Below are 26,398 nucleotides of genomic sequence, written 5' to 3' on the forward strand. Positions count from 1 at the left end.
GTTATATTTTAGATAGCAAGAAGCAGACGGCCGAGTTTATTAAACTCCACCGAGACAGCGGTGACGCTAATCAGAACTAGACCGTCCAATTTCACGCCTTTAAACTTTAAAGGCGTGTTTGTGTGTGTGTTTATACAATTGCTATTATGTTTGCACTTTATGTGTAATGTTACTGACTGCAGAGATCAGTAAGATGTGTGTATTTTTTATTTATTAGTTTTATTTATTTAATATTATTTTTTATTTGAATGACTGTCTAGTAGTTCACAGATGTCGAAAAACTGAGTGTGGTAAAGCCACTGATTTTTTTTATGTATATTTCTGCAATCTGCACATTGTACTGACTTTCATTTTAATGTTTACACCAGGGTTCCTTGTCAGCACTTTATGCTCAGATGTTTGTAAGCTAAAAATAAACTATTGTGTATGTTCAAATATACTGTTGTGATTGAAGAAGTTAAATAAAAATGTCAGTCATCAATTCATGCATCACCTCATGTCATCATAACAGAGGTCTGTCTTCCAGGAAAGAACAGTTTAAAATTAATGTAATATAGTATTGGCCATACTATATGATGTATTGCTTGTCTTTGTTTAATAATACAGAAGACAAAGACCTTAAAAATAATCGCATATCGCATCGCAATCGCAATATTGGGGCAAAAAATCGCAATTAGATTATTTTCCATAATCGTTCAGCCCTACTGTATGCAGTTAAACTGCATTTTCCATGGCAATAATACACTTTCTGCAGTGTCCTCTGCACTGTTGCTCGCAAGCATTTGGGGATATTGTTAAAGCTTCGCTGTTTTCTGTTTATTTCCTTCCAGATGGAACAAAGATTTTAGTAGACAGCGCACCAAGCTCTGTAAAACACTTTCAGTATCTTAAAATATGTCATGTCCTGCAGCATTGGGCCTTTAGGCACGGGTAGATAAGGGGCAAGGTTAAATGACTTACTGGTTGCTAAGATGCAAAGTCAAAGGACACTTTGAGCCCACTTTCAGCAGTTTAGGTGCTAAAGTTGCAAGTCAGTGTTTGAGGGTATAAGACAATGTTCTTCAATCAGGTCGGTCAGTTTATTATAGTTTATTCTGTGAGTGACTGATTTGGTTACAAGCTGAACGTGGCAGCCGAGAACAGTGCAAGTAAAAGTTGTTGCCTCTGAGAGAAACTCGGCCTGTCACATGTGTCTTTTTATCTACCAGCCCCACCTATTCCACTACTTTCTGTAATATTTCAAACTATGCACTGTTAAAAAAATACAAAAACGATTTTTTGTGGATGCGTTTGCATTGGTGCAAACATGCACATATTTCCATTCCGACTCTTGTTGAATGCTTACAAGCAAATGTTTGGTTTTCATTAGCATCAGTGCAGCATTTATTCTAGGAGTGTTGCCACAGATAGAAATGTTGCATTACCATCAGGCCCTGTGACCATTTCCCAGATGACTTGATTTTTCTTTCTTTCCTAGTCCTTTTTATTGGTTTAACAAAGTTTCTTGGTTTCTAGATGAGGGCTAAAGAAACCTAAAACTTTCCACAGAATCTGTCTTATATTGGCTCTCAGACACAAAGAAATCCTACTGTCAACATCACAGAAAAGAAACTACAGAAGGTCCCAAGATGAGTTTTTACTGCATCTTTCTGATCATGAGTATGAAGGAAACCTGATGTGTCAGAAGAGTAGGTGGTGGCATCGCCATATGGAGGACAAAAGAGACTGAACAGTGGGAAAAATGATGAAGAGAGGCCAGGAAGCTCCCCTTTCATCCTTTGTTCTGGGGAAAGGTGGTGAAGAGATGGGCAGTGGGTGGCATGTTGAGAGATAATGATGAGCTGAGTTCCTGTGGTGAAGCAAGGAAACGGAGGAATGTCGCATCAGGGGCAACGTATGAGAAGATTGTTCAGAAATAAAAGCATACTGAAAGGAAACGCAGAGAAGTTGAGAAACATCAGTGAAGAGGCGTAGTGGTAAACAGAGAAGACGTTGTGGAGACGTAGAGAATAAAACCTACTCCTATTTTTAAGGTACCAGTGAAATGGCATCCTCCTCTAGTTGCAGCAGCGGTCAATCAAACAGGAAAGTGCGGAGTTGAAAGAAGGATGGAAGTGAGAGGAAATGGCTGCAACAGCAAGCACTGCTCTGATGAAAGTGGGGGGAAAATGGGACAAACTGAGTAAATGGCAAGTTTGAGACTGACTGAAGGTAGTGACCAAGAAAGGGGGTGAGAGGGGAAAGAGGGGGAGTCTGGCAAGATGCAACGAGTAAAATTTAAGGAAAAGAAAGAATCTTACTTGGTTTAGATAAGAAATCAATTACCAAAAATGAAAACTTAGTAGGTGTCCCAGTTTTCTCATTTTAATCTTTATCAAGTACAGTATAGATTCAAATCACTGTTTCCTATTACACTGATTTACAGCCAAAATAAACTTTAAAATCTGGTGAAATTACTAAGTTGTAATATCTGAAATTCAATGTATTGTGTGAAATTGTTATCTGATATGCTATTTGGGCATTTCTAAGAGTGAGTGTCTTCACTGAAACCAGGAATGACCTGAATACTCTTGAACTGTGAAGTTTAAACTGGGTTGGATGCTTATTTTAAATACGACCGCTCTTCCTAAACTATTCATCCAGTTGTATGCTCGTATGCAACACAATTGTCAAATTTTAAATTTGACGATCCCAGTAGCAGGAAATGCTGCAAAAGTTGTTTAAACTTGTTAAAAACATTTAATCTGGGTTTTTCTTTGTGTAAAACTTTTTTAATGTATTGAGGGGAAAGTGATCCAACAGCTGTTTAAACTGTTATATTGTTGTTGCATGTTACAACTTCAAAAATATTGTCAACTAGTGTTGTACACAGACAATATGGTGTTGAGCGGCTCTGCAGTCTTTAGAGCTTTGTGCAAATTACAAGTTAAAATTCATGGTGACTGTGGCAAACTGAACGGCGACAAAATTTGCAAGGGCGAAGCAGCTAAATGAGAGCGTGTGTAACATTTGACTAAGCTGCTAAAGTACCACGCTGATTTCTGGGTTAATTTTCTTTTCTGCTTTTTAGAGTTTTTGAAACTCCGATTGTGCCGTAATCCAGGGAAAATTCCACATTCAGGGTTTAGTTCTTAATTTAACCTTGAAACATCCTCAGATCTTTATACCCAGTTACCTTTTGCTGTATGTTGCCATACTAAAGTAACCTATTACTACTTTGTTTTTTCTTTTTTAAAGAATGAATAAAGGGGATATTGAGAAATGCAGGCAAATGTGGGAAATGATGCAGAAAATGAACCATAAAGGGAAAACTGAGAGACAAGGACAGAGGGGCAAACATGAAATGCCACAATGTATTTAGGTGAGATAAAAACGAATGGAGCCGACTATTGTTTTAGCAGTGCAGTACTGCTATAACAATGAAAACTGAGGACCAATAAAAGACTCAAACACTCAGTAGTAGGGCTGAGAATGAGGCAGAGAATATTGTCTTACAGTGAGGAGAACATATTAAAATGAGTGAAAGATTGCCAAAGTGAACTGGCAAAACAATAGAAGAGCCAAGCGATGGCGTAGAAGAGAGCAGGGAGGTCAGAGAGAAGTGGAGATTACGAGTGAATGCAGTGAACAAAGGATTGAATGAGAAGTCAGTGAAGGTGAAGGAGAGCAAATTAGATAGAAGGCTAAATTAAAGATTGTGGAGAGTGTGAGAGAAAGAAGAGAGGAAATGATGCATGAAGGTAACGCCGTGCAGGAGGCTCTGTCTTATATCATTTTAGCACCTCTCTACTTCCAGCATTGGCTCCACTCCTCTTTCCTACCGTTGCCTTCTTTCTCCACGCCTGCTCTTGTATGCTGTGTAGCATAAACTGCTAACTTGATGGAATTAAACACGCCATATGTTTGCCTCATTATCGATGTTTTGCACATTGCCTATCAGCGCTTACATTTGGGTAACACTTTTATTCTATTCGGATGCTCAGCTATCTGTAAGTGTCTAAATAAGGGACTAAGAATGAAATCTGGTTCGCTGTGTCATGCATGGTCAATTAATCTTTCTCCTCCCGATTTGCTACAATACAGGAGGTCTCCTCTACGCTCTCTCCCTTGATCTGTATCTTTCTTTTCTGCAACAACGTCTTCGAGGCTTGCTAATGATATTGTGATTGCAGTAAATGCAAGGGTAAGACTGTTAATACTTTAAATCGGTGCATAAATATTGTCAAGGTTCCTTTAGATATGACTGTAAGGTAATATTTACATGCACGTTCATCAACCTTTGTCATTAGATGTCTCGACAACCTGTGTTTATCATTCAGACTGCATTTCCCCTTAGCCTTGTTAACCGTGATTGGAAAATGATTCAATGCTAGACAGAAACGGTGATTAGTGTCTGGCTGGTTTCTATATGTTGAAGGCTCAGGATAGCGTTTTAATTTGAAGAACCAATGAGTAGTGGAGCTTAAAATGGTAAAATTACATCTTTTCACACAGATGAGGATTTTAGGTTTACTGGAAAGGTGTTTTTAAGCCATGTTTTTACAAAAATCAGCTTGACTGAACAGCATGATTAAAGTCTACTCACAATAATATGACATGCAGGTGTGGTGAACGAACCATCGTCAGACTGTAGAGCAAAAATTTAGTTAAATCAACTTTGCTTAAATATTTTCAGTGGGGGAAATCATTTGATCCCCTGCTGGATTTGTACATTTGCTCACTTACAAAGTGATGAACAGTTTCTAATTTATGTAGTAGTTTCATCTTAATGGGGAGAGACAAAATATCAACTGTAGATCCTGGAAACCCAGTGAGTTTTATAAAAGATTTAAAAGATGACTTGAAAGAGATGCATGTCATTGATTGAAATATCTATCCTCAAGCAAAAAATAACTCTGTACAGAAAGCATGTTTGCAAGCCCAGCCGTGTAGTTGGTCACCAGGTTTCTGTACATCTCAGGTGGGATTTAGGCTCTCTGCTCTTTAGCCCTTCAGCTCTCTTCGCAGCTTTTCTACAGGACTGAGGTCACTCCATGACGTTAATGGGCTTCTTCATCAGCCTCACTGTCATGCTGAAAGGCTCATCCACAACCCTTGCGGCACACAGTCCCGTTCATCGGCTGCTCAAGTCCCCAAGTCATGTTGACGCCAGGGAGTTTGATATTGGTTTCGTCCGATCCACACTTTTCTCCCAAGCCGCCTCTGAATCGTTCAGATGATGATCATCCTCACTCCATGAGGCAAGATCTGGCACGGAGCTCAGACTGAGGGCAATTGATGAATTTTATATTTCTTCAAATTTCCGACTAATCATGCAGTTGTCACCTTCTCGTCAAAGCTTATCGCTGATGGTCTTTTAGCCCAGACGATGCAATGTTGTCCCTGATATCCTTTCACAGTTCTTTGGTCTTGCCCATGGTGGTGCACTGATTCTGTGAGCAGGTGTTTTATACACAAATCAGATGGCTTAAAGGTGATCAAATACTAGTTCATTCTGTGACATGCAAATCAGTTTATAACTTTTACGTTTTTCTAGATTTCTTTCTTAGACATTTTCTCTCCATTTAAAGGAAAAGATCATGAAAATTAGAGGCTGTTCATTTCTTTGTGAGCAAACTTACAATGATTATTCTGCCAAGTGAGCTTAAGAGAAACAATGCTTTTCTTGTGGACGTTACTTATCGCTGTAAATTAAACTCTCAATCTCACACTTATAGCCACTGTATCCTGTTGACACTTGACGTAAAAGTGACTAATTAGGTGAGAAGCCCCGTGTGATTTCTGCTGCTGCTCCGTACTGCATTCACTGAACGGTGATTTTAAAATGTATTATACTCGTAGGTAAAGCGCAGTATCTGAGAGTAGGGCTGCTCGATTATGGCAAAAATGATAATCACGATTATTTTCACTGAAATTGAGATCACGATTATTTGACGATATTTATTTAACCCTTTAAGACCTACTATAGAACCAAGTCCACCAGAGCTTATATTATTTTTTTTTACATGTTGTAGTGCCATTTGTGGGAGCATTTCAAGTTGCTATACATCAATACAACTGTTATAGCCCATATTTTAATAATATGTATGCATTAAGTCCATAGTAATTACATAAATTGCAAAAAAGTGCAATAAACTACAAAAAAAATTGAAAATCGCTTTTGTTTTGTTTACATATATTTCTACTTGGAGAAGTTTAAGAGGTTTATCCCTCAAAACTTTAAATACAATAAAGTTGCAAAAAAATAGTTTCCCACCACAGGAAATTTATTTTGAGTGTCTTCATAGTTTTATTTTGGAGATACAGCAATTTTTATATACTGCAGGAAAAACAAAAAACAATCCTATGATGCAAATTTGCAAAGAAAACAGCATGTGCATCATTTCACTGTGGGAAGTGTTACGAACAGCTGATAGTAACGGCAAAGCATGTTTCTGGAATATTATGTTTTTGTTCCTGCAAGCGCTTTTTATGCAATTTTTGCAAAGCTATATGTGGAAGGAAACCGTGACCGAGGACAAGCTGATGGCATAAGATGTAAGTACAACTCCTCCGGTTTCATATGCAAAACAAATTATTGCGCTAGCTTACACGGTTCAGGTTCTACAGGGATTTAACAATAGTTACGCAAAACGGAGCGTGCAGCTCTGACCGGCTTTAAAGGGTTAACAATGACTTTAAAATAATAATATAAAATAGTGTGCAACACCACTGAAGTTTTTTTTTTTTTAAACTCTCTTTTCAACCAACGGCAGTCACTCTCCAAATAACTTCTGCTTAGCTTTCCGAGCTTCCCTCGGGTCCTCTTAATCAGCGGTCTCCAACCTTTTTTGCGCCACGGACCGGTTTATGCCCGACAATATTTTCACGGACCGGCCTTTAAGGTGTCGCGGATAAATGAGGGAGGGGCTAATAATCGGCTCAGTCATTTTTAATGATCGTTGAAAGCCCAGATCGTAATCGTGATTAAAATTCGATTAATTGAGCAGCCCTATCTGAGAGGGGTTTCCTGTGTGCATTTTCTTCTTCATATTTGTAATCTCCAGCTTTACTTAGAACCTCATTTTCAATAGCTTTGTGTAGTCATTTGTCATAATTTCAGGCTGGTGAGACAGCTGCGTAGCACTCATGGAGTGTTGGGGTTGGTAATAACGTTTTCTCAGATGTTCATGGGATGTTTGTCCATTAGACAGATGTCTTGTCTGCTCCTTTTTTGTCAAGGTGTACACTTCAGTATGTTCTATAACTGGTCCAACTGGTATCTAGCACATTAGCTGCTGACTCTTAAAGCATCCTGAGTAAGCAGTTAATCAGCACACTGCAGGGAAATGCATCATACCTTTATCATAACTGCAAATGTCAGAGGAAGTTTGGCTGCTGGCAGACACAACCTTTCGGGATGCACCAATAAGACGTGCACACAGAAACATGCAAACGCTGCCAGAAGGTTATCTCGCAGTGCACAGACACACGTTTGTTTGCTGAAAGGTAATTTTGTCTGTGGCTGTGAATGTTTGAATGTAACTCAGCCTTTTTTTTTTAATTGTGTGAAATTGGGACAGGTTTTTGCCATCGGCAAAAAAAAGCCAGGGGGAGAGTTGTGCTGCATTGTTGCTCTTACCTGTCACACTTAAGTGCACCCATGTACATGCAGGCAGACACGCAGTTTTTAAAGGTGACTGTAGCAAAGACTCTGGCCACATTAAAAGGAAGACTCTTATGAGTTTTAAATCAAATTGCCCTCCAGCCTCATGTGCAGAGACACGCAGGTGCGCGCACACTTTCCAGCACACCGTTTTACTCCCCCTGTCACTGTTGATGGTTTCATATTCGAACACAGTCTGCCACTCTAGCATTGCCTGGTGTCTGATGCTCAAAGCACAAGAGGGAAAAAGACCCTTTTTACCCCATCCCTGACAATTTGCATTACAAAAATAACACACACAGACTTATCACACTGTTTGATTTCGATCTCTTCCTCAAACAGATTTAAAAAAGTGTCTTACTTATGGGCATACTGTGGACACTGAGAGGCACGCAGTGAAAGCCAAACTTCTATCTCTATTTCCTTCACTTTTCCTTATCGTAGTGTCATGGTTTGCTGTGTGGCAGGCAGGAGAAGGACCCAAGATGCAGACTCACAGACACGGGGATAAACTCAAAAAACACAGCTTTATTGCTGGCCACGAGAAGTAATACAAAATAACCTAAAACTGGGAAAACTAAAGCATGAGCTGTACAAGGAACCGAACCACGGGGAGAATTACACACAACATGAGGGAGAACGCGACGCCGAACAGAGGGAGACTCAGACAGAAATACACAGAGGGTAAACGAGGAAAGTGGGCACACACGGGGAACACAGGTGACACTGATAATCATAACGAGACAGGGCGGGGTGAACTGAACATGACATGTACAGGCACAGAGGTTCAGACAGGAGGAGAGAGAGCACGGGGAAAACACAGACATAACGGGCTGGGGAAACATGAAACAACCACAAAGGGAGACGAGGGCTCATAAATACACAGAGGGCACACAGGGGGTAAAAGCCATGAAGGGAAAACACTTAGGGAACAACACAACAGGGCAACTCAGAAAACATGGCCTAAATAAGGAACAAAATACAAACATACAAGGAACTAAGAATACTGGGCCCACATGGCCCAGGACCATGACATCACCCCCCCCTAAAGGGCTGGCTCCCGACAGCCCAAACCCGAAAAACAAAACAAAAACAGAAAACAACCCACCCAGGGCGGGAGGCGGGGGACCAGGACGGAGGGAAACAAAACAAACAACAGAAAACACAGGAGCACATGACCATAGTCCAAATAAAGTTCAGGGGGCCGACCCAGAGCCCACAGGCACAAGAGTTCACGGGTCACACGGTCGGGGGGCCGACCAGGCGGGTGGCACAGGTGACAGAGCTGGTCCGGAGGCCGGCCGTGCGGAAGGCAGCGGCGGCGGCGAAGGAGACGACGGAGCAGTTCAGGGGGCCGACCGCGCCGAAGGCAGCGGCAAAGGAGACGACGGAGCAGTTCAGGGGGCCGACCGCACGGAAGGCAGCGGCGGCGGCGAAGGAGACGACGGAGCAGTTCAGGGGGCCGGCTGCGCCGAAGGCGACGACGGAGCAGTTCAGGGGGCCGGCCGCGCCGAAGGCAGCGGCGGCTCTCCAGTCTCAGGCGTGCTGGCCGTGGCCTGGTGGGCACAGGACCAGACGAGGCAGGACCAGACGGTGGCGATGCGGGGGCCGGACCAGGCGTCGCTGCAGAGGCTGGGGCCGGACCCGGCGAGGATAACGACGCGGATGAAGCTGGACCAGGCGAAGCACAGGCTGAGGCTGGGCCAGACGAGGACGAAGACTCTGAGGCTGGGCCAGACGAGGACGAAGACTCTGAGGCTGGAGCTGCAGCAGACGAAGACTCTGAGGCTGGAGCTGCAGCAGACGAAGACTCTGAGGCTGGAGCTGCAGCAGACGAAGACTCTGAGGCTGGAGCTGCAGCAGACGAAGACTCTGAGGCTGGAGCTGCAGCAGACGAAGACTCTGAGGCTGGAGCTGCAGCAGACGAAGACTCGGAGGCTGGAGCTGCAGCAGACGAAGACTCGGAGGCTGGAGCTGCAGCTGACGAAGCACAGGCTGGAGCTGCAGCTGACGAAGCACAGGCTGGAGCTGCAGCTGACGAAGCACAGGCTGGAGCTGGACCAGGAGGAGCAGAAGCAGAAGGTGGCTGGGTGGGCTCCTCGGGCCCTCCAGCTGACGTGACGCGAAGCGGTGGCGTCGCCGCAGGGTGCCAGATAGGCACACCTGGGAGTCCAACAGCAGACGCAGGACAAACAGTTATGAAGGCCCCTGGCTGGACTAGGAGCTGAGGAAACACAGGCTGCTGAGGCACAAACCCAGAGAGAGAGAGAGCAGGTAAAAAACAGTCCATAGGGCTTAACAGCTTAACACAAGAAACCATGAAGTGGACAGTGGTAGGGACCACCAGTTCTGAGCCAGCAATCATTAGGTTCCCAGAGTCTACATCAGTCCGAAGGGGCTCAGAGGTTACTAGCCCAGTCTGTGTAGTCCTAGGAGAGGTCAACATAAGCTGGTTGGACTCAACCGGTGGTAGTGTGCGGCTCAGAGGAGCTGGTTCGACCATACGGAAAACAAGGACCGCCACTCGATCCACAAAAACAAAGCTTAGATCACCAGGAGCTGACTCCTGGAAAAACAGTAAATACACAGATATGGACCTAACCATTGGCACCGTGGTAGCATGACTGTGGTGTGTTGGATGGACGTGTTTGTTGGAACCCGTACCCGCAGTGATCTGTGGCTGCAGAGTGTTAACCCTATTGAGTGGAGAGACAGATACAGGTGAAACGGTACGTGAACCATTAACTGAAGCGGGTGACGCTTCAGGCTGAGAGAGGGTGGTTATGACATTGTTCGGGGCCAAAACCCTATCTAGTGACGAGTTCATAGAGGCAGGAGAAAATGGTGTCACATAAATCCTGACCCCAGCTTCCATCTCCTGAGTGGTGGTTATGGTGCTGGAGCAAAACAGTTCAGAACCACCTGGTTTGTTATCTATGGGGAGACAGGAGACGTGTTGCGACATTACAGTGTCCTGGTCACCATGATCTGCTGTTATGTGTGCATCTTGGTAACATGCTAGGGGTTCATGACCAGTGTTCACAGTCTCTGGTTCGTGAAAAGCAAGTGTAGCTGGGCACACCGGAGCACTAGCTATGCTTTCGTTGCCTTCATTCAGTGACTGATGGAGGAGCAGGGCCGGCTCAGGAGGGAAGAGAGAAACCACAGGCAACTCAGATTTAGTTGGAACTGCAGACACTGAAAGAGACACCAAAGGAAACACCTCCCTACTGCTATTAAAACCAAAGGCGGTGGGAAACCTTGTCAGTCTGTGAATCGAGTCTGTGGTCCCTGCCGGGTTGAGTGAAGCGGGAGCGGAACTGTCTCTGGCCTGCGGCTCGGTGAACGGCTCATTGCTAGCCACCTCACCGGCTAAGTCCGTAGCCTCCTCACATGCCTTCTGCTCAGAGGTAACTTGGAGCGACTGGACAGTTTCACTCACCTCCGAGCGTCGGGCGATGCGGTGGCGACGCGAACGCCGTTTTCTTTTGGCCGTGGGCCCCGTAGACATGGGAGATGGAGGCTCCTGAGGCGTCGCAGCGGCTGAGGAGGCGGTAGTTAGCGGAGTGGCAGGCGGAAGTCCCAGGCAACTCCGGGGGCCCCCAAGGGCTAGCCGTGTCCCGCGGAAAACCTCATCGTAGGGGGGAGCGAGCCATGGCTCCTCTCGTAGCTCTTCCTCCGGTTGCGCGCCTATGGCGCGCTGCCGCTCCTCGAGGTCGGAATCCACGCCCCCCACAGCCACCTCGTGTTGCTCAGTGGAGGGCAGAACGGGCCGTGGCGGTCCGCGACAGCGGCGGGAACGCAGTTTCCTCTTAGGGGCGGCCGTGGGCTCAGCCTGGCCTTCCGTGGCGACTGGCTCCTCGCCCTCAGACCACATCCGTGCCAGGCAGGAAGCAGGAGACGAGTAGCCCGATCGCGGCGGCGAGGGGGGGTGGTCGGTCTGTGGTGGGACAGCTGACGAGAGCTCCTCCTCTGTGATAAGCCAGGGCTTCCAACGGAGCTCGTCCTCCCGATACGCCCGTAACACCTGCTGCCGCTCCTCTTCACCGAAGTCGCTGGCCTCTGGCATCTCCGTGCGCCACGTAGTGTAGACAGGCGGTGGCGGAGATGTAGAAGCCGATGAGAAGCGAACAGGCGGCGTAATGGTGGTGAGCCCCATGGTCCTGATCCTGACCGTTTCTGGTTCTTTCTGGGACAGCTGCCCCGGACGGATGCCCACGGCGGACACAAGAAAGTCCCGGATGTGGGGGCGCAGCGCGCCGAATAGCCACGGGAGCCCGGACACCATCCGCTGAAGACGGACGGCTACGGTCTCCCGGTATTCGCCTCGAGGTAGCGTCGCCCATTCCTCACAGTGGTATTCCACCGTGTAGACCAAGTCGTCCTGGAGGTCCGCGGAGGGGTTGTGAGCTGCTGGGTCCAGTTCGGGGTCGCGTTCTTCTGTCATGGTTTGCTGTGTGGCAGGCAGGAGAAGGACCCAAGATGCAGACTCACAGACACGGGGATAAACTCAAAAAACACAGCTTTATTGCTGGCCACGAGAAGTAATACAAAATAACCTAAAACTGGGAAAACTAAAGCATGAGCTGTACAAGGAACCGAACCACGGGGAGAATTACACACAACATGAGGGAGAACGCGACGCCGAACAGAGGGAGACTCAGACAGAAATACACAGAGGGTAAACGAGGAAAGTGGGCACACACGGGGAACACAGGTGACACTGATAATCATAACGAGACAGGGCGGGGTGAACTGAACATGACATGTACAGGCACAGAGGTTCAGACAGGAGGAGAGAGAGCACGGGGAAAACACAGACATAACGGGCTGGGGAAACATGAAACAACCACAAAGGGAGACGAGGGCTCATAAATACACAGAGGGGCACACAGGGGGTAAAAGCCATGAAGGGAAAACACTTAGGGAACAACACAACAGGGCAACTCAGAAAACATGGCCTAAATAAGGAACGAAATACAAAAATACAAGGAACTAAGAATACTGGGCCCACATGGCCCAGGACCATGACACGTAGTCTGTCTCCAGGTGTTTCAGTAGTCTCTCAGCCGCACCCCTCCCTCCATATCTACATTTTGGCAGCATCTGCATAGGACTCAACAGAAAGTGGAGACAGGAATTTAAAAAAAAAAAAAATTCATGAAATATAAGACTTTATTCTCAGGTGGGCTGAAAGACTAATTGGAGTAAATATTAAACTGAAGTAAAATAAACAGTTGTGCAGCCCTGTGCAGGAATCAGTTCATTTCAGCTAGGGATGCAATGAATCACAATCGCACTAATGGTTCATGTTGGTTTTTCCTTTCCCCATTTCTATTTTTTGTCTTTGTTTTTTGCCAGGGACACACAGAAATCTTCAAGTCTTAATGCCCTTCATCACAACAACATTTAGCTACTGCATTATTGCTGCGATACAACATTGCCACTGTTGATCTTATTGTCGATGTTTAGTGATGCACCAAATTCAGCCCACTGTTGAAGTGTTTTCTCAGCAACAAAGTGAAATAAGTATGAGAAACTCGGATTGTGCTGGTGGGATAGTTTTCCCCCATCTAACCTCAGAAAACCTCAGAAAAGGGCAGAGACGACTAGATCCGTTCTACCTCCGCTTCAGCTTTTTCCGCTATGACCTGAAAGATGTAAATAATTAACAGAAATGATGTTTTGGTTTGATAGTTCATGTTTGACACTTTTCTTCTTCTCGTATGTTTAAAAGTTTAATTAGTTCTGCTCAGATGCAGATTGCTGCCAGCTCGCTTCGTTTCCAAGTGAGTGTTGATCTCAGCTGCAGATAGCATTGAAAGGAGCTTGTAATGTCTTATATTGAAATACAGAGCCTGTCTGAAACCAGCTAATATTGTTGATAATAACAGAGCATCGGTTTCAGGATCCATTAGCCTGATGGCTTTTAGTTCCCGTTCTGTCTGTCTGTTGTCACATCAGCGCTCTTTCCTATTCTGTGTCATATCCAATCTGTCCTTTGAAATCTTGTTTACACCTTTTTTCCTTCTAAACCCATTTCTGTCTGTTCCTGAGCTCATTGATCTCCCTTCTCCTACCAGTTTGCTTCTTTTTATGTTCTCTTTTCCTCATGTTTTTTTCTTTACTGTAAGAAATGTTTTTAATTACCATAAGAAATGTTACTTCACCCTTACCTCCTAATCCGCTCCACTGACTGACAAGTAAACAGCTTCATTTTCGCCCCACAGATGTGCGTGTGCGCTGCAGCTTCTTTGACTCACAAGTTTGCCTGGAGCTCAAAACATTTTCACGAGGACTGACTCATCTTCACAATTCTGTCCAAGTGCAAACTAAACCAAAGCAGCATTGGCACTTTTTTTTTATTAAACTATATCCAATCTAATTTTGCAATAGATTTAAATATAACACTGAAATCTGCTGTTGTAGATGCACCAAAATACACACGATTAATATTCAGATGCAGTGCTTCTTTCTTTTTTTCCCCCCACGCATACACAATGTACTTAAGTAGTCAAGCGCACAAACATGACACATGGCCACGCGTTAATGACTCAGTCTCAGTTCCATACATGTAAATTTTATTATTTATATCAAGTCAAGAGAACAATATTGACTTTGGCAAAATGAAATGAGAACAGAAAGGAAACAACACTGATTGTTATTATTGGAATTGGCTTTGTTTAATAGGCATCTGTGTGTGTGTGCTTGCCAGTTTGTGTTTTGTGCTGTGCGCTTATTCTTGTTGTTGTTGTTGTTGTTGTGGTAGTTAATTTAACTGCCTAGTCATAATCATGTTCTTTCCTACTCACGAAGATTTCTTGTCTAAAACAAAAAAATCACACTTTTCATAGTTTGCGTTCGATCCTAGAATCACTCCCCAGAAAACTTTGAAAAACAAACACATGGTGCGACAAGTAACATTATTTTATTTATATACTATATATGTATGTGTTTGTGTGTCTCTCTCTCATAGAGGTTTTTAAGAGTCTTCCAACAGATTTTATAGCGTTTAGTGGCTTCTGCAGCAGTTTGATTCATTTACTGTTTTGTTTTTATTTTTTTTAAACTGCTTCCTTTCTGAGAACATTCGATTTGGATTTACCATGAACCCATGTGGCACAAAGGAGTTTGAAGTCACACAAATGAATTTGAAATTTTAATTCCCATTTAACAGTTTCCGCTTTCTCACCATGCTACACTGCTGAAAATAAGTTGTACTGGTTGTGGCGTATTTAAACATTTCGCTCTGCTTTCACTCTCAGTGGAGCTCAAGGACGCCTCTCACCTTAATTTTTAGGGTTTTTTTTCCTTTCTTTTTTACAGCATATCCAGAAAGCACTAAACATTTTTGAAACATGGAGTCTACTTCACCGGCTCGCCCCCCACCCCACCCCACGAACATTCATATACACACAGGCACACAAATGCATCCTGTCCCTGATCCATAGACGCATGCACACTTGCGCATCCATTAGCATTATTTATCTGTTTGGTCCATTATCATCTGACATCCAATACGATCTCGTCTTTTACAAATGCACATGCTTACACGTTCCATTGTGCACTCCCGTCTCCATTTTGTAATCCATATCAACTCCATTGTAATTCCAGTGTCTTTCTTTTAATAATGTCTGGGCTCCCCTCGCTGTTTCCAGCCTGTATCGATTGATCATGTCCAATGCACCCAGCTCTGTATTTATACTCCCATAATCCGCAGGCGCAGCGAGCCAAAATCATTGTCCAGACACAGAGGACACATAAAAGTCACATTCAGAAAAGAGCTTCAAAATGGCCGGCTGCGTGAAAGCCAAAACAACAGAGTGGCATCCAGACCTTTTCACTGATGCATTTCTGTCACAAGTATTTCTCCAGTATTAACAGTGGTGGTGTTCTTGATCCGGTGTAAAGCCTCATGGTGGTGTGGGAGCTGAGACTGGAGAATTGAGTGGTTGTGTTAGTGTGATCCACACAGGTCACAACATCTCCTCCTCCTCTGCTGTAACCCTTGTTCTGTTTCCTTACTGCTGTTTTCCCTCATTATTTCCTTAATTTACATCCCCCCATGTCCCTCTCACATATTTGTTTTTTCCTTTCACTGCAATGATTGTACTTTCTCTTTCCCCGTTGCCTTGAATTTTTAAAGATTTTTTTTTTTATTAATTTTTTTTTTGGTCACATTTCTCTGCCATCACTTTCGAGGTTCCTCGAAGAGCCTCTTACAAATCCTGACCTCACTTCTTGGTATCCTCCCTCCTCTCAGCTCACAGGGCAAATCAAGAAGCTGCATTAGTGACACTTGAGTCACCTGCTCTCCTTCCTTCCTCTGAACTGGAAGTTTTTCATCTAAAACAGTTTTGCTTTTGTAATCCCTCCTCACCTCTTTGGCCTTCTTAAATCAGCATCTCATTCAAACTGTCCTCGTACAGAACCCTTTATCCCCCTCCACTTTTTGTAATCCGTGCCCCTATACGACGCTTTCCTCCAGTTCTTCCGCGCTCTTTCCATCCTTTCCTTTTTCCCTACTCCTGTCTTTTCCATTATTTGCTTTCCCGGGAGTAATCCCAGTGTTAGAGTTGGAGTTGGTGGCGTTGTAAGCATGAATATATCCCCTTTGGAAATCACAGTGACCCCCGAACCCGCCGCTGCTTTCGCACTCGTCGCTCGTGGTCGACGACGCTGTGCTTGCTGTCGAAGCGCACTGCACCAGCATTCCATGCAGCGACTGGCTCCGCCTTGTCCAGATGACGCTTAGCCGCTTGGCATAACTGACAGCGCCGTAGCGCCTGGCGACACTCGCTGCGGCATCAGTCGCTAGCGCGACCGAGGAGCCCATATCGAGCGAGTGCCTCCGTTTGCTAACTGTTCCACAGGCGGGGCTCAGAGGGGAAACGGGGCTCTGATAAGCCTGTGAGGAGTTCCATTTGTCCCTGCCTCTGGGTGCGACTCTCCAGTCCAACAGCTCCGAGTCTCTCAGGGGTGCCGCGAGAGAAAAACTAGCACGATTGGTCAGCTCTCGCTCCAGTCGGGGCCTTGGGCGCTCCCTCTGACGCGACTGACGGGGAAGGGTTGAGGGGGGAGAAGGGGAGTAGTAGAGGGGCGTTCTGTCACTTTCTGAGGTGTACGGTGACGCCTTGTCCAACTTTCGCTGTCTCACCACCAGTGCCATCTCACTTCCTAGCCCTGTCGTTGTGGAAACCACGCCTCCAGCTGAAAGAAACTGCTCCAGGTTGACTTTAGGTTTCGGCCTGGGCTTAGGAGGCAGTTTTGGAGGCACAGAAGAGGCTGAATCGGCCTCTTTTTCCTTTTCATTGTCCTTCTCTCCTCCTCTCTTAGAAGGCAGACCATTGGGCAGGACCACCATCATCATGTCTCCAGAACCATTGGATTGGTAGCATCCGCTACCGTTTCCTCCTTTGTCCCCACCTCCTACACTCCCCTGACAGCAGGCCCCGCCTCCTGCCTCGGTATTGCTGCTGTGACACATTATATGGTCCCCGTGATTGCAAACGCGGTGGCGAACCATGAGTGCCACAGTAAACACAAGTAAAGTGACAACAACAACGCCGCCAACCAGTATGGTGAGTGTCCCGCCCAGAAAGTGGGCTTGCAGAGAGCGACATGCAGGGTAAACATCCTTGGTGGAGAAGGTTGTGCAGCCCAGAACCTTTGTCGCAGCTAAAGATGTGATTGTGTCATCAAAAATGGCCAACACGCACAGATTATAGTCCACACCGGAAACCAGGTTCTTCAGCAGGAATCGATCACTGGTTGACGGTAAGATTCTAAATAGGGAATAAAGGGAAAAGAACATGGGTCAGTTACATAAACATGGACGGTGCACAGAAATGCATAGCGTCTGCTGTAATTTGAAACCTGACCTCGATATTTTGACTAATCCGACCGAATTTAAGAAATAAACGGTTGAAGATTGGGAATACAAGCGGAGGAAATGGGTGTAAAGGGAGGGCTAGAAACGGCACCGGAGTAAATACTGCAGTAGGGGAGTGAGGGGAAAATGAGGCTATTGATGGGGAGCGCGCCTAGGGAACATGAAAAGAGAACTCTGTCTGCTCATTTGGAGAGCAGGAGCGTGTCTACGTATGTGGGGATGTATTCGCATCTTTGCGGGAAGCAAACATCACAGCAAAACTCTACACATTTGGTCGTTTTAGGTTTAATTTCTGAATTAAAGTTAAAGTATAGTTGATGTTTGCTTTTCAGCAGAAGTTATGAAATTAAGACGTATATAATCTGGCTTTGGTCTTTTAGAGTGCAGATGTTTTCCTGTGTGTCTGTAATGAGTGAGAGCTTGCGTGGGATAATAAAGAGAGAAGTGCTTTGAATGTGTCCTCATTTTAAGTGTTCGAGCAGCCGTTATAATATATATATATAACAAATGGGCGAGAGGTGAACAATAGAGGGATACTGGGGGGTAAAGACGGTGAATCGAGGGAGCAGACGTTACATAAGTTGCATGTGATTTTTTATTTTTTCTGTGTTTGCACCTGGATCTATGTTTGTATTTATGGGACGAGGGAATAAACGTGTGTTTTGATGCCAGTGGGTTTGTGTATGTGACATGCCAGGGTAAAGTGTGTGTGGGAGACTGAAGCGCACCTCAAGTGTCGCTGATGGGTATGACTCTGCCCTCTGCATTTCCAAACCTCTTGTGTGGGCAAGTATGTATTGTAGTTTTGTTTTGCTAACCAGAGTATTTTGTCAGTAGTTCCTTTGTTTTTCCTCTGCATCACGCTGTCCAAGTCCTTTTTTTTCCTCCATTCGCTTTCACGCTACATCAAAGGGCTTATTTGTATCCTACGTTACTAACCATTTCAGCTCCCCTCAGACCTGAGCTACATCCTATAAATGCCATCTAGGATGACTCAGACATCCAGGGAGCTGCTGCAGAAGTCCCCTAACCTTACTCAGTATGTAATGCCTTCAAAATGGAGACCCAGAGACGGCAGCGGTTTGGTCTTGTTTTTCTTCAGTTTTAAATTGGGGATAATTGGCGCCTGTTATATAATGAAGTTTTTCAAATAAAACCAATCTGATAATTCTCACAGCCGTAGTTATATCGATGTTGGTGTAAAGATGGGATTAGTCGTCTTGAATAATGCAGTGCTAGCTGGGAAATGAGAGGGGCCTTCTTGAGGCAAGCTACAGTCCAGAGCAGTGGATCTGGGTTATGGCAAGTAGGAATATTGATCATTTTCACCACCTCCTCAAGGCTTTAAAAGTTAACAAAACCAAATGTTTTCTACAGATGTCCACAATATCAACTTTTGCACTCGTATAATTTAAAAGAAAATATTTTTTTTCTTCCTCTCTCTCTCTTTGCGAATAACAATGTTTCAAACGGTTGCACCGTTTTAGCAAATTGCCTGGGGTGATTTGAATAGCAAGGAAATGCTTCCAAACTTCTAATTTTCAGCAGAAGCTCGGTATGAATTTAACAAGAAATTACAACGTACTGTGTGACACTCCAGGTTCCCAGATAATCTGAGTAGACACATGGGGCATCGTCATTAAAGTCGTCCTCATCCGGCGGTCATTAGGTCGCTATAAAGTCCCTTCTAACACAGTTACAAATCTGCCCGTTAACTCGTGCTGTGCGGTGGAGCAGCTTGGGTTCCAGGTGTATGTTTCCATGGCAAAGGCTCATTATTTGACTCAGCAGTGTAGTAATTATACTAAGAGTACCTCGTCTTCTGATATCCACTCACTAAGCACTCGGGACCAATCAACTTTCCTAGCTTCATTTCCCAGGATATTAGTCATGTCTTATTTTCAGAAAATTGACATAAAATTGCCAAATTTTTCCATAGCAACATCATAAGCACAGCATAAGCTTGAGAGATGCCAATTACAAAAATAAAGCTGTACTTTGATACGCTAAGAAATGTGTATGCTGAAGCTAATTTAATCTTTCTCACAGAACTGTAAAGAAGTGTCAGAGATCTCTGAACTCATGGATATAAACTACAGTGGACAACCTAAACATCAGCAGTAACCAGCACTGACATAAAAAGATGAGAGGTTTTGATTAAGGAGTTTTCATATTCCTACAGCAAAAAGACATCCAGAGTGTGAAAGTGAAACCGAGGATTATGACCAAATATCTCAGGGATGAAAGCTCAAAATAAAACCTCTTGTGCAATCAGTCAAGTCAGAGAATTGTGAATAACTCCTGTGAAGTCCAGTAGTAAAGACAGGGGGTGCTCAATCAGATTTCTAACATGAAATATACAAGAGGCATCGCTCGCTATGCTTCTGTTTCTGAATAAAAAGCCTTGGTCATAGTATAGGCTTATCAAAGCCCCCGAGATTTATCGCAATGGTGTCAGTTCATCCACAGCCTTTATGCATCTATATGTAATTGATAGATCCCACAAGACAGAGCGACTTGACCATCATTGGAGTGATTCATGTACTCCAGTGAGTTGCTGCTTCTGTCTATCACAGGCTAATACCCAAATCTCTTTTCTTACTTTGATTCATATTAGTGCATACTGGTTCAGAGTTAGTGTGTTGCTGGATACTGAAAAAGAATGCCTAAATCTTATAAGATGATATTCTAGACCAGCATATTTGCATCTGTCTGGATTAGCCTAACACAACTAAGCTTTCTGGATGAGTCTTTGATTTGGTCCTCCATTGTGACCATGCCTCACACAGTCATGCACACCTTTAGTCATTTTTCTAATCCTACTATTCAGACTCCTCCCTTTTTATTCACTCTGTCCTCCATTCTTCCCTCTATATACTCCTGTAAAGCTCTTTATCAGTCCTCCACCGTCAATGCGGCCAACTTATTTTATTATTTTCCTCCATCAGTCTTACATGACCAGATTTCCTCCGTTTGGGTGATCAGGCTCTCTTATCTCCTCATATCCTATGAGCTTTTCATTGCGGTGCAATCACCCATCCCTCTTTTTCCTTAGCCTAAATCTGCAGTGATGCAGTCATCTTTGGTTCAACCTCTTTTACAACTTCACTCTCCTCCTCTGGTCTAATCCTGTGTATCTTTTACCTCATCTGCTTGCCTCAAATCCTTTGGTATTTTCCACCAGGCTCTACCTGATCTCCCAGCCTCTCTTCCTTTTCAGTCACTCCACTACATCTCTATTAGCCACACCAATAACCATGTACCATGATTGAGCATCCAAGGTCACTCTTCCTCCCCTCTCATCTACCCCTATCTCCTCTGCCATCTCCTTTTTAGGTACCACTGCTCCTCCCTCATCCTCTTACCGCCTCTTTTCCTTTTCACTACCCACCTCATCATTTGTATCCTATATTTCTTTTCCTCTTCCTCTTGCCCACCACCCCTCTCAGTCGTCTTTCCCACCCCGCCACTGCTTCCTCCCTTATGAGATTGTGAATCACCTCTCTAGTTGTTTTTGCTACACTGGGAGCGACAAAAATAGGCAAGCAAATTCACTAAAATATACATGGAAGACCCAGACACATTCACAAACGCATGCATCTTTGATATGCTGATTCGCTAGCACTCGCTGCATTATTCATTTTTTTACCCATATTTAGCTATGTGGTGTGGGTACACATGAAATAATATCCGGCTAAAACCTCTGCTCGAGACATTATGTTCATGAATACAAAGTGCATCTCGTGTAACTCGGACTGATCGTCGTGGACTACGAAAATTGATTGATTAAACGGCCGTGGTGTTGTCTGTATTTGCGCCGACTCGATCTTTGTGGGCCGGCTTCTAACATACCAAGAGAGTTTGCTCCATCCCTGTGCTTCTAATTATGGTTAAAGCCTGCAAAGGCGTGCACATCCACAGATGCAGGAAGAAAGTAATCGAGACAAGGGAGTGCTTTGTTCAAGCCGGTGACACAGAAACGAGTAATTATTAGTACCCGTGAGAGTAAGGCGGAGAGGAAAAGAGAGTGATGGAGGGAATCAAGGAGTGGTGGAGCCCAATTTTTTTTTCTTCTCATCGTACTTCCTGTCTTCTCTTGTTATTCTCGCCGCCTCACGTCTTGCTCCTCTCTGTCAGAGTTACCAAGTCTGGTGGTCTGACACCAGACAAGATTGGGCACAGAGAGCAAGAGCCGGAGGAGTGAGTGAGAGAAAGAAAGATGAAGAGGAACAACAAAGCAATTATCTCCTTCTGGCTGACATCTATCCAGCTCTCCTCACCCCCCCCCCACCCCATGTCCACTCTTTCCTACATACATTTTTAGCCTTGATTCGTCAGACTGTTTATTGCCTTATCTGTCTCTCTCAATTTTGTCTGCTTTCTTCAGTTTTCCATGATCACCCCACCTCCCCTGTTTTGCTTTCCTTTATCTGGCTTTTCACTTAACTCTTCCTTATTCGGTCTGATTTTATTTTTCCCCCCTCGATGCCTGATTCGGTTGCTTTCTTTCATTATGCGACCTTCTCCTTGTCGTCCTCATCGTTGCTCCCCCTTTCTTCACTTTAACCACCTAGATATTTATAGGAAATTCCCTGTCCATCCTTTGCTACCTGCTTAGCCCGTCCTTTTCCTCTACAGAATAATATAACGTGACATATGTATTGAGTGCTGACCCTGTTCTCTTCCCCTTCCTTTTGAAGCCTCTGATATGAGCTGACGCATGTATTGACACAGTAGTTTAACACTTAATTAGCTCTTCCCGTGGGGTAAAACTCTTCACTTCATTTTACCTCATCTCCTTTTCGCTTCCCTCCCTGCCCTCTAACCGCTCAGCTGTCCTGGTCCTTGTTTGTTCATTTTGCTTTCCTCTTTTTCCATCTTTGAAGCCGCATGCCTCGGCATGCCCTGCTCCCTGCCACATCTCTTATTACATCCTTATCAATCCCAGCCTCAGCATTTGCACATATCTTCTTGCTTTTATGATTATTTTTTTTTGTGTTGTAATATGTTGTAATATGACAAAGTGAAACCATGTGAAGATTTTGATGGATTTCTGATTGGACCAGTGGGGAAAATCATTTGCACAGCTCAGTGTGTTGTTTGTTTTTTCCTGGTTTTGTTGGCTGAACACACTGTAGTTTAGATTCTTGTCACTTTTGCTAAGCACATTTAGTTTACATGTAATGAAATATGCTGTATAAATAAAACTGACACATAGTTTGGTGTAGCTATAGTCACTGCCCTGGGTGAGCATTTATAAATACATCCATAGCACAATTCAGTGTTTTCAAATATTAGTCAGATATGGTGGGTAATTTGCAACAGGAAAAATCTTTAATGCCAACACCTAATTTTCAGGATTTTTTATTAAAGCCCTCTCCTTTTGTGACTCATTAGCCGTGTTCTCAGCTCGGTTTCTCAGCACGCTCCTTTCCTGCGGCTTTCAACCTCTCGCTCTGTACTTTTTAACAGTGCGACCTTTTCTTAGACACAACTTTCATTATTCTCATTATTTCTCAAACTCTGCGTGATTTTTCTCTCCAATGTACTCCCATTGCTCTCCCTGTGATCGTTACTGTTCCCATTAAGTCTTAGCCGAACTTGGCACTTTGAGTGCCCGGCAGAAAGGTCGATCATGTGGTGACTGGGGTGCAATTGTGAAAATTGTCAAAGCCACTCTACGCCTTCCTGCGCACTTTAAAGACTGTTGTTAAACCTAATGAGAAACTTTTGGCTCAGACATATACAAGTGTCATACAGATGCTCTCTCTGACATACCGTATATAGCAGTGATTCATAACTAATTCCCAACTGCTTGCCAGAGGCTAAAAATAGATGGATTTACACGTAAAAAAAATCATGAAGCACAGTGAAACGGCAGATATCTTGTATAATTCTTAGTGAATAATGGATTATACAGAGGTTGGGCTCAGTGAGACTTGTGCTGAACATGGAATCTGTTTCCTGTAAAATGTCTATTTACTACATGTCAGGTAGATTCTGACTGGTAGCGAGGTCATTGTTTACAATCCCAGCTAATTAAATGCTTCTTTCAGCTTTGTGTTCCTGCATACAGTACATGGAATATGTCAATGTGTTAATTCAGTATCACAGCTGCCATTAAAGTTGACGTGCTTCTGATTAAGACGCGACCGAAAAAGCTCCACAGAGCTGTAGTGCCGGCCGATGAGGGTTGACAGCCTTAAACTGTCTATGACTGCATGTTCTTTGTGACTTGCAAGTGCTGACGAAAACGCGCTTTTGAACAGATGGTGCTCCATCGGTTGCTTTAAAGTGCTGGCTCATTAACATGGACTCGTGCTTTCCTGTCCTGCTCTTTGTCCTTCAGGTAGGCCAGTCCCATGCGTGGGCAAAGAAGTCATGGTAATTGCTCACATTTACCGGCAACAAGGAAATCTTTGGCAGTTCTTTCACTGTGCTTTTCAGAATCTGGGTTTCATGTCACACTGAAGGATCAGTGACCGTGTGGTGCTGTTAAAGGGTAGCAGAGCTCCGGGAAGGAAGCTGGCTTAATGTTGTGAGGGAGCACAGCTCAAAGGAAGCCACATCCATGACATTGTACTTGGTACTCTCACAGATGCCAGCAGAATTACAAAGCATGCTAAAATGGAGGTCGGTGTTGTCTAACATACGACTGACCTTTTAAAGGATACAGTGCAGTCTGCTGTTCTCTTGTCTGCATACCACCATCTTACGATGCATTTATTTCTTGTCATTTCTCAAAGATTCCTCTTTTCCTGTGTTTCTGTCTTCATTTCTGAATGCCCCTCGTCTCCCCCTCTTCCCATCTTTTGCCCAATTCAGCGAGTGGCTGGTGTTTCCTCCTCCCAAATTCAGCAATAGAATACAAACACAAATCCCAGATAAAAAACCTGAAATCTCACTGACCTGGTCTCACCTTTTGAGTTTCTAAGCCAGACTTGCTTTGGTTGATTCCTTTTTTTTCTCGTGTGAAACTTTAGTTGGCACTAGCTCATTGATAGCATGATGGGAAGCCATACTGGAAATGCTCGACAGCGTTGTAGTATGCTGCTTTCCTCTTTCTGTCCTGAGAGACTGAGGGTTGTGCCTCCAGACTTGTCTCCTATTTCAACCTGTTTTCCACACTGACCTGTTAAAATGGCCACTACCCTACTCTGAACAAATCACACCACCAGGAAAACAGAGGGCTGTATGTGTCACAATCTGGCAAAACCTCAGATCGCTTACTCTCCTGTGATCCCAGCTGGTCTGTGACTCATTCTTTCATGCTTATCTCTTCTGTTTTCTTTTGTTTCTCTCACAGCTGAGTGTTTAAGAAAAGCATTTTACTGGTGTCAACCTTTTGCCTTAAAGAGCTACGTTTAGGTGCCCAAAGAAGTCTGTATTTTTATAAAACCACCCTTGAGAAAATACACTTAAATTTTGAGTCAAATTTAATCGAGAAACTAATTAACCTGGTATTGTGTTGTTTGATATCTCATAGTTTGTGGAGAGTATCTTCTCTTAACCTTTGTTACTAGAGATAACCAGCTTGCTCCCCTGATCTCAGATTATTATCCACTGAGAAATTAACACTAGTGATCAACAAGGAACTCGAGATCTCAGTGAGCTCATTTTAGGTATAACAAGCGTGTCGTGGGAGTCTAAAGAATCTGCATGTTATTTGTTTTGATGTTGCATTCCTGTTGGACATCTCTTTATCTCCATCCTTTCAACTGCACAACCTCCTTTTCAGCAGAGGAGCACTTTGCTTTCACAAAATTGCCTCGTCTCTATTTCTAAACGTTCCTGCTCCCTTGTCACATTATTCCTGTTTGCTTGTTTTTTTTTTTCTCGCTGTCTTACGTTTCCGTGGGCTCCATTTTCTCCTTTCTCCCTTATTGCATCAGTTCCCCCAACCTCCCCCTTTCTTTCATACCCAGGTGTATATCTGTGTACACGGTCTTTCTATTTCAGTTATGGATTTAAATACCTTCCCTCCCTCTCTCCACCCTCGGTTCCTTTTTTTGTTTTTGTCTTCCTTTTCCCACGTGAGCCTTCTACTCTCTTGTCCTCCTTACTGTCAGTCTGCTTTCACACATCCTGCTTTTATCTCAATCTCACCTCAAGGTGATTTGGGTAGAACCCATCTTCTCAGTCTCTACAGGTCTCAGTCCACATGTCTAAATTCATCCGCTTTCCCCTTCTAACTGTATCCTTCACTCATAGTATTGCTTTTTACCTCCCCATCCACCCTTTTGCAAACAGCTCAGGTTCCTACTATTTTTACTTTGCTCTCAAACTTTCAGATTATAGCTTTTTTTCTTCACAATCATATTTCCATCTCTGTTCTCTACAGTCTTTGTCATACGAGTTGCTCTACCCCTTACGATACACTTACAGCTTAATGCCTTCTTTATAATACCTGAGGGAAGCCACATTGAACCCCAGCATTACTGCCAGCTAAAATAAAAACCCCACACAAATAATAGCACAGTGGCAGCCCTTGCTCAGCCAGCCCAGTGTCTTATCCCATCTTCCTCACTGTTTCAGCCACTGTAGCAATAACCCCACGCATAATGTCTCATCAGTCTACGCTCATAAATTCAAAAACAGTAAACTTTGACTGTGTACCGCTATAATTCATGAACAGCACCATAGTATTGTACATGTAAGCACACCAAGTAGCTAAAAAAAGCCACACTGTTTTATATTGAAAGACATTAGTCTCGTCCTTTAGCTTTGTTTAGACTGTTTTCTCTCATGGATTCTTATGCAAGCCCAATATTTTAGAAATGCAAATAAAAAAGATGCGATTTTTCAGGATATTGTTTTTGGTCTTCCTTATGTAGAACTTATCTTGTATAGCCACAGCTACA

The 26,398-nt window shown here is 44.1% G+C and overlaps 2 protein-coding genes across 8 annotated transcripts in view; one reads left to right on the forward strand and one right to left on the reverse strand.

The window, feature by feature from the left end:
- The window catches only part of pcxb (pyruvate carboxylase b), a 323,320-nt gene that overhangs the window by 185,172 nt on the left and 111,750 nt on the right, over window positions 1-26,398 (forward strand). The gene's annotated exons all lie outside the window — the stretch shown is intronic.
- Window positions 14,240-26,398, reverse strand: part of LOC309703263 (leucine-rich repeat and fibronectin type-III domain-containing protein 4) — a 37,116-nt gene continuing 24,957 nt past the window's right edge. Inside the window, exon 8 of the mRNA XM_082528002.1 lies at window positions 14,240-17,430. Within this exon, the coding sequence (XP_082384128.1) occupies window positions 16,113-17,430 (1,318 nt within the window). The 3' untranslated portion in view covers window positions 14,240-16,112. The remainder of the gene's footprint in view (window positions 17,431-26,398) is intronic.

The sequence above is a fragment of the Aulonocara stuartgranti genome, assembly GCF_965226115.1.
Source record: "Aulonocara stuartgranti genome assembly, chromosome: 3".
NCBI classification, from domain to species: domain Eukaryota; kingdom Metazoa; phylum Chordata; class Actinopteri; order Cichliformes; family Cichlidae; genus Aulonocara; species Aulonocara stuartgranti.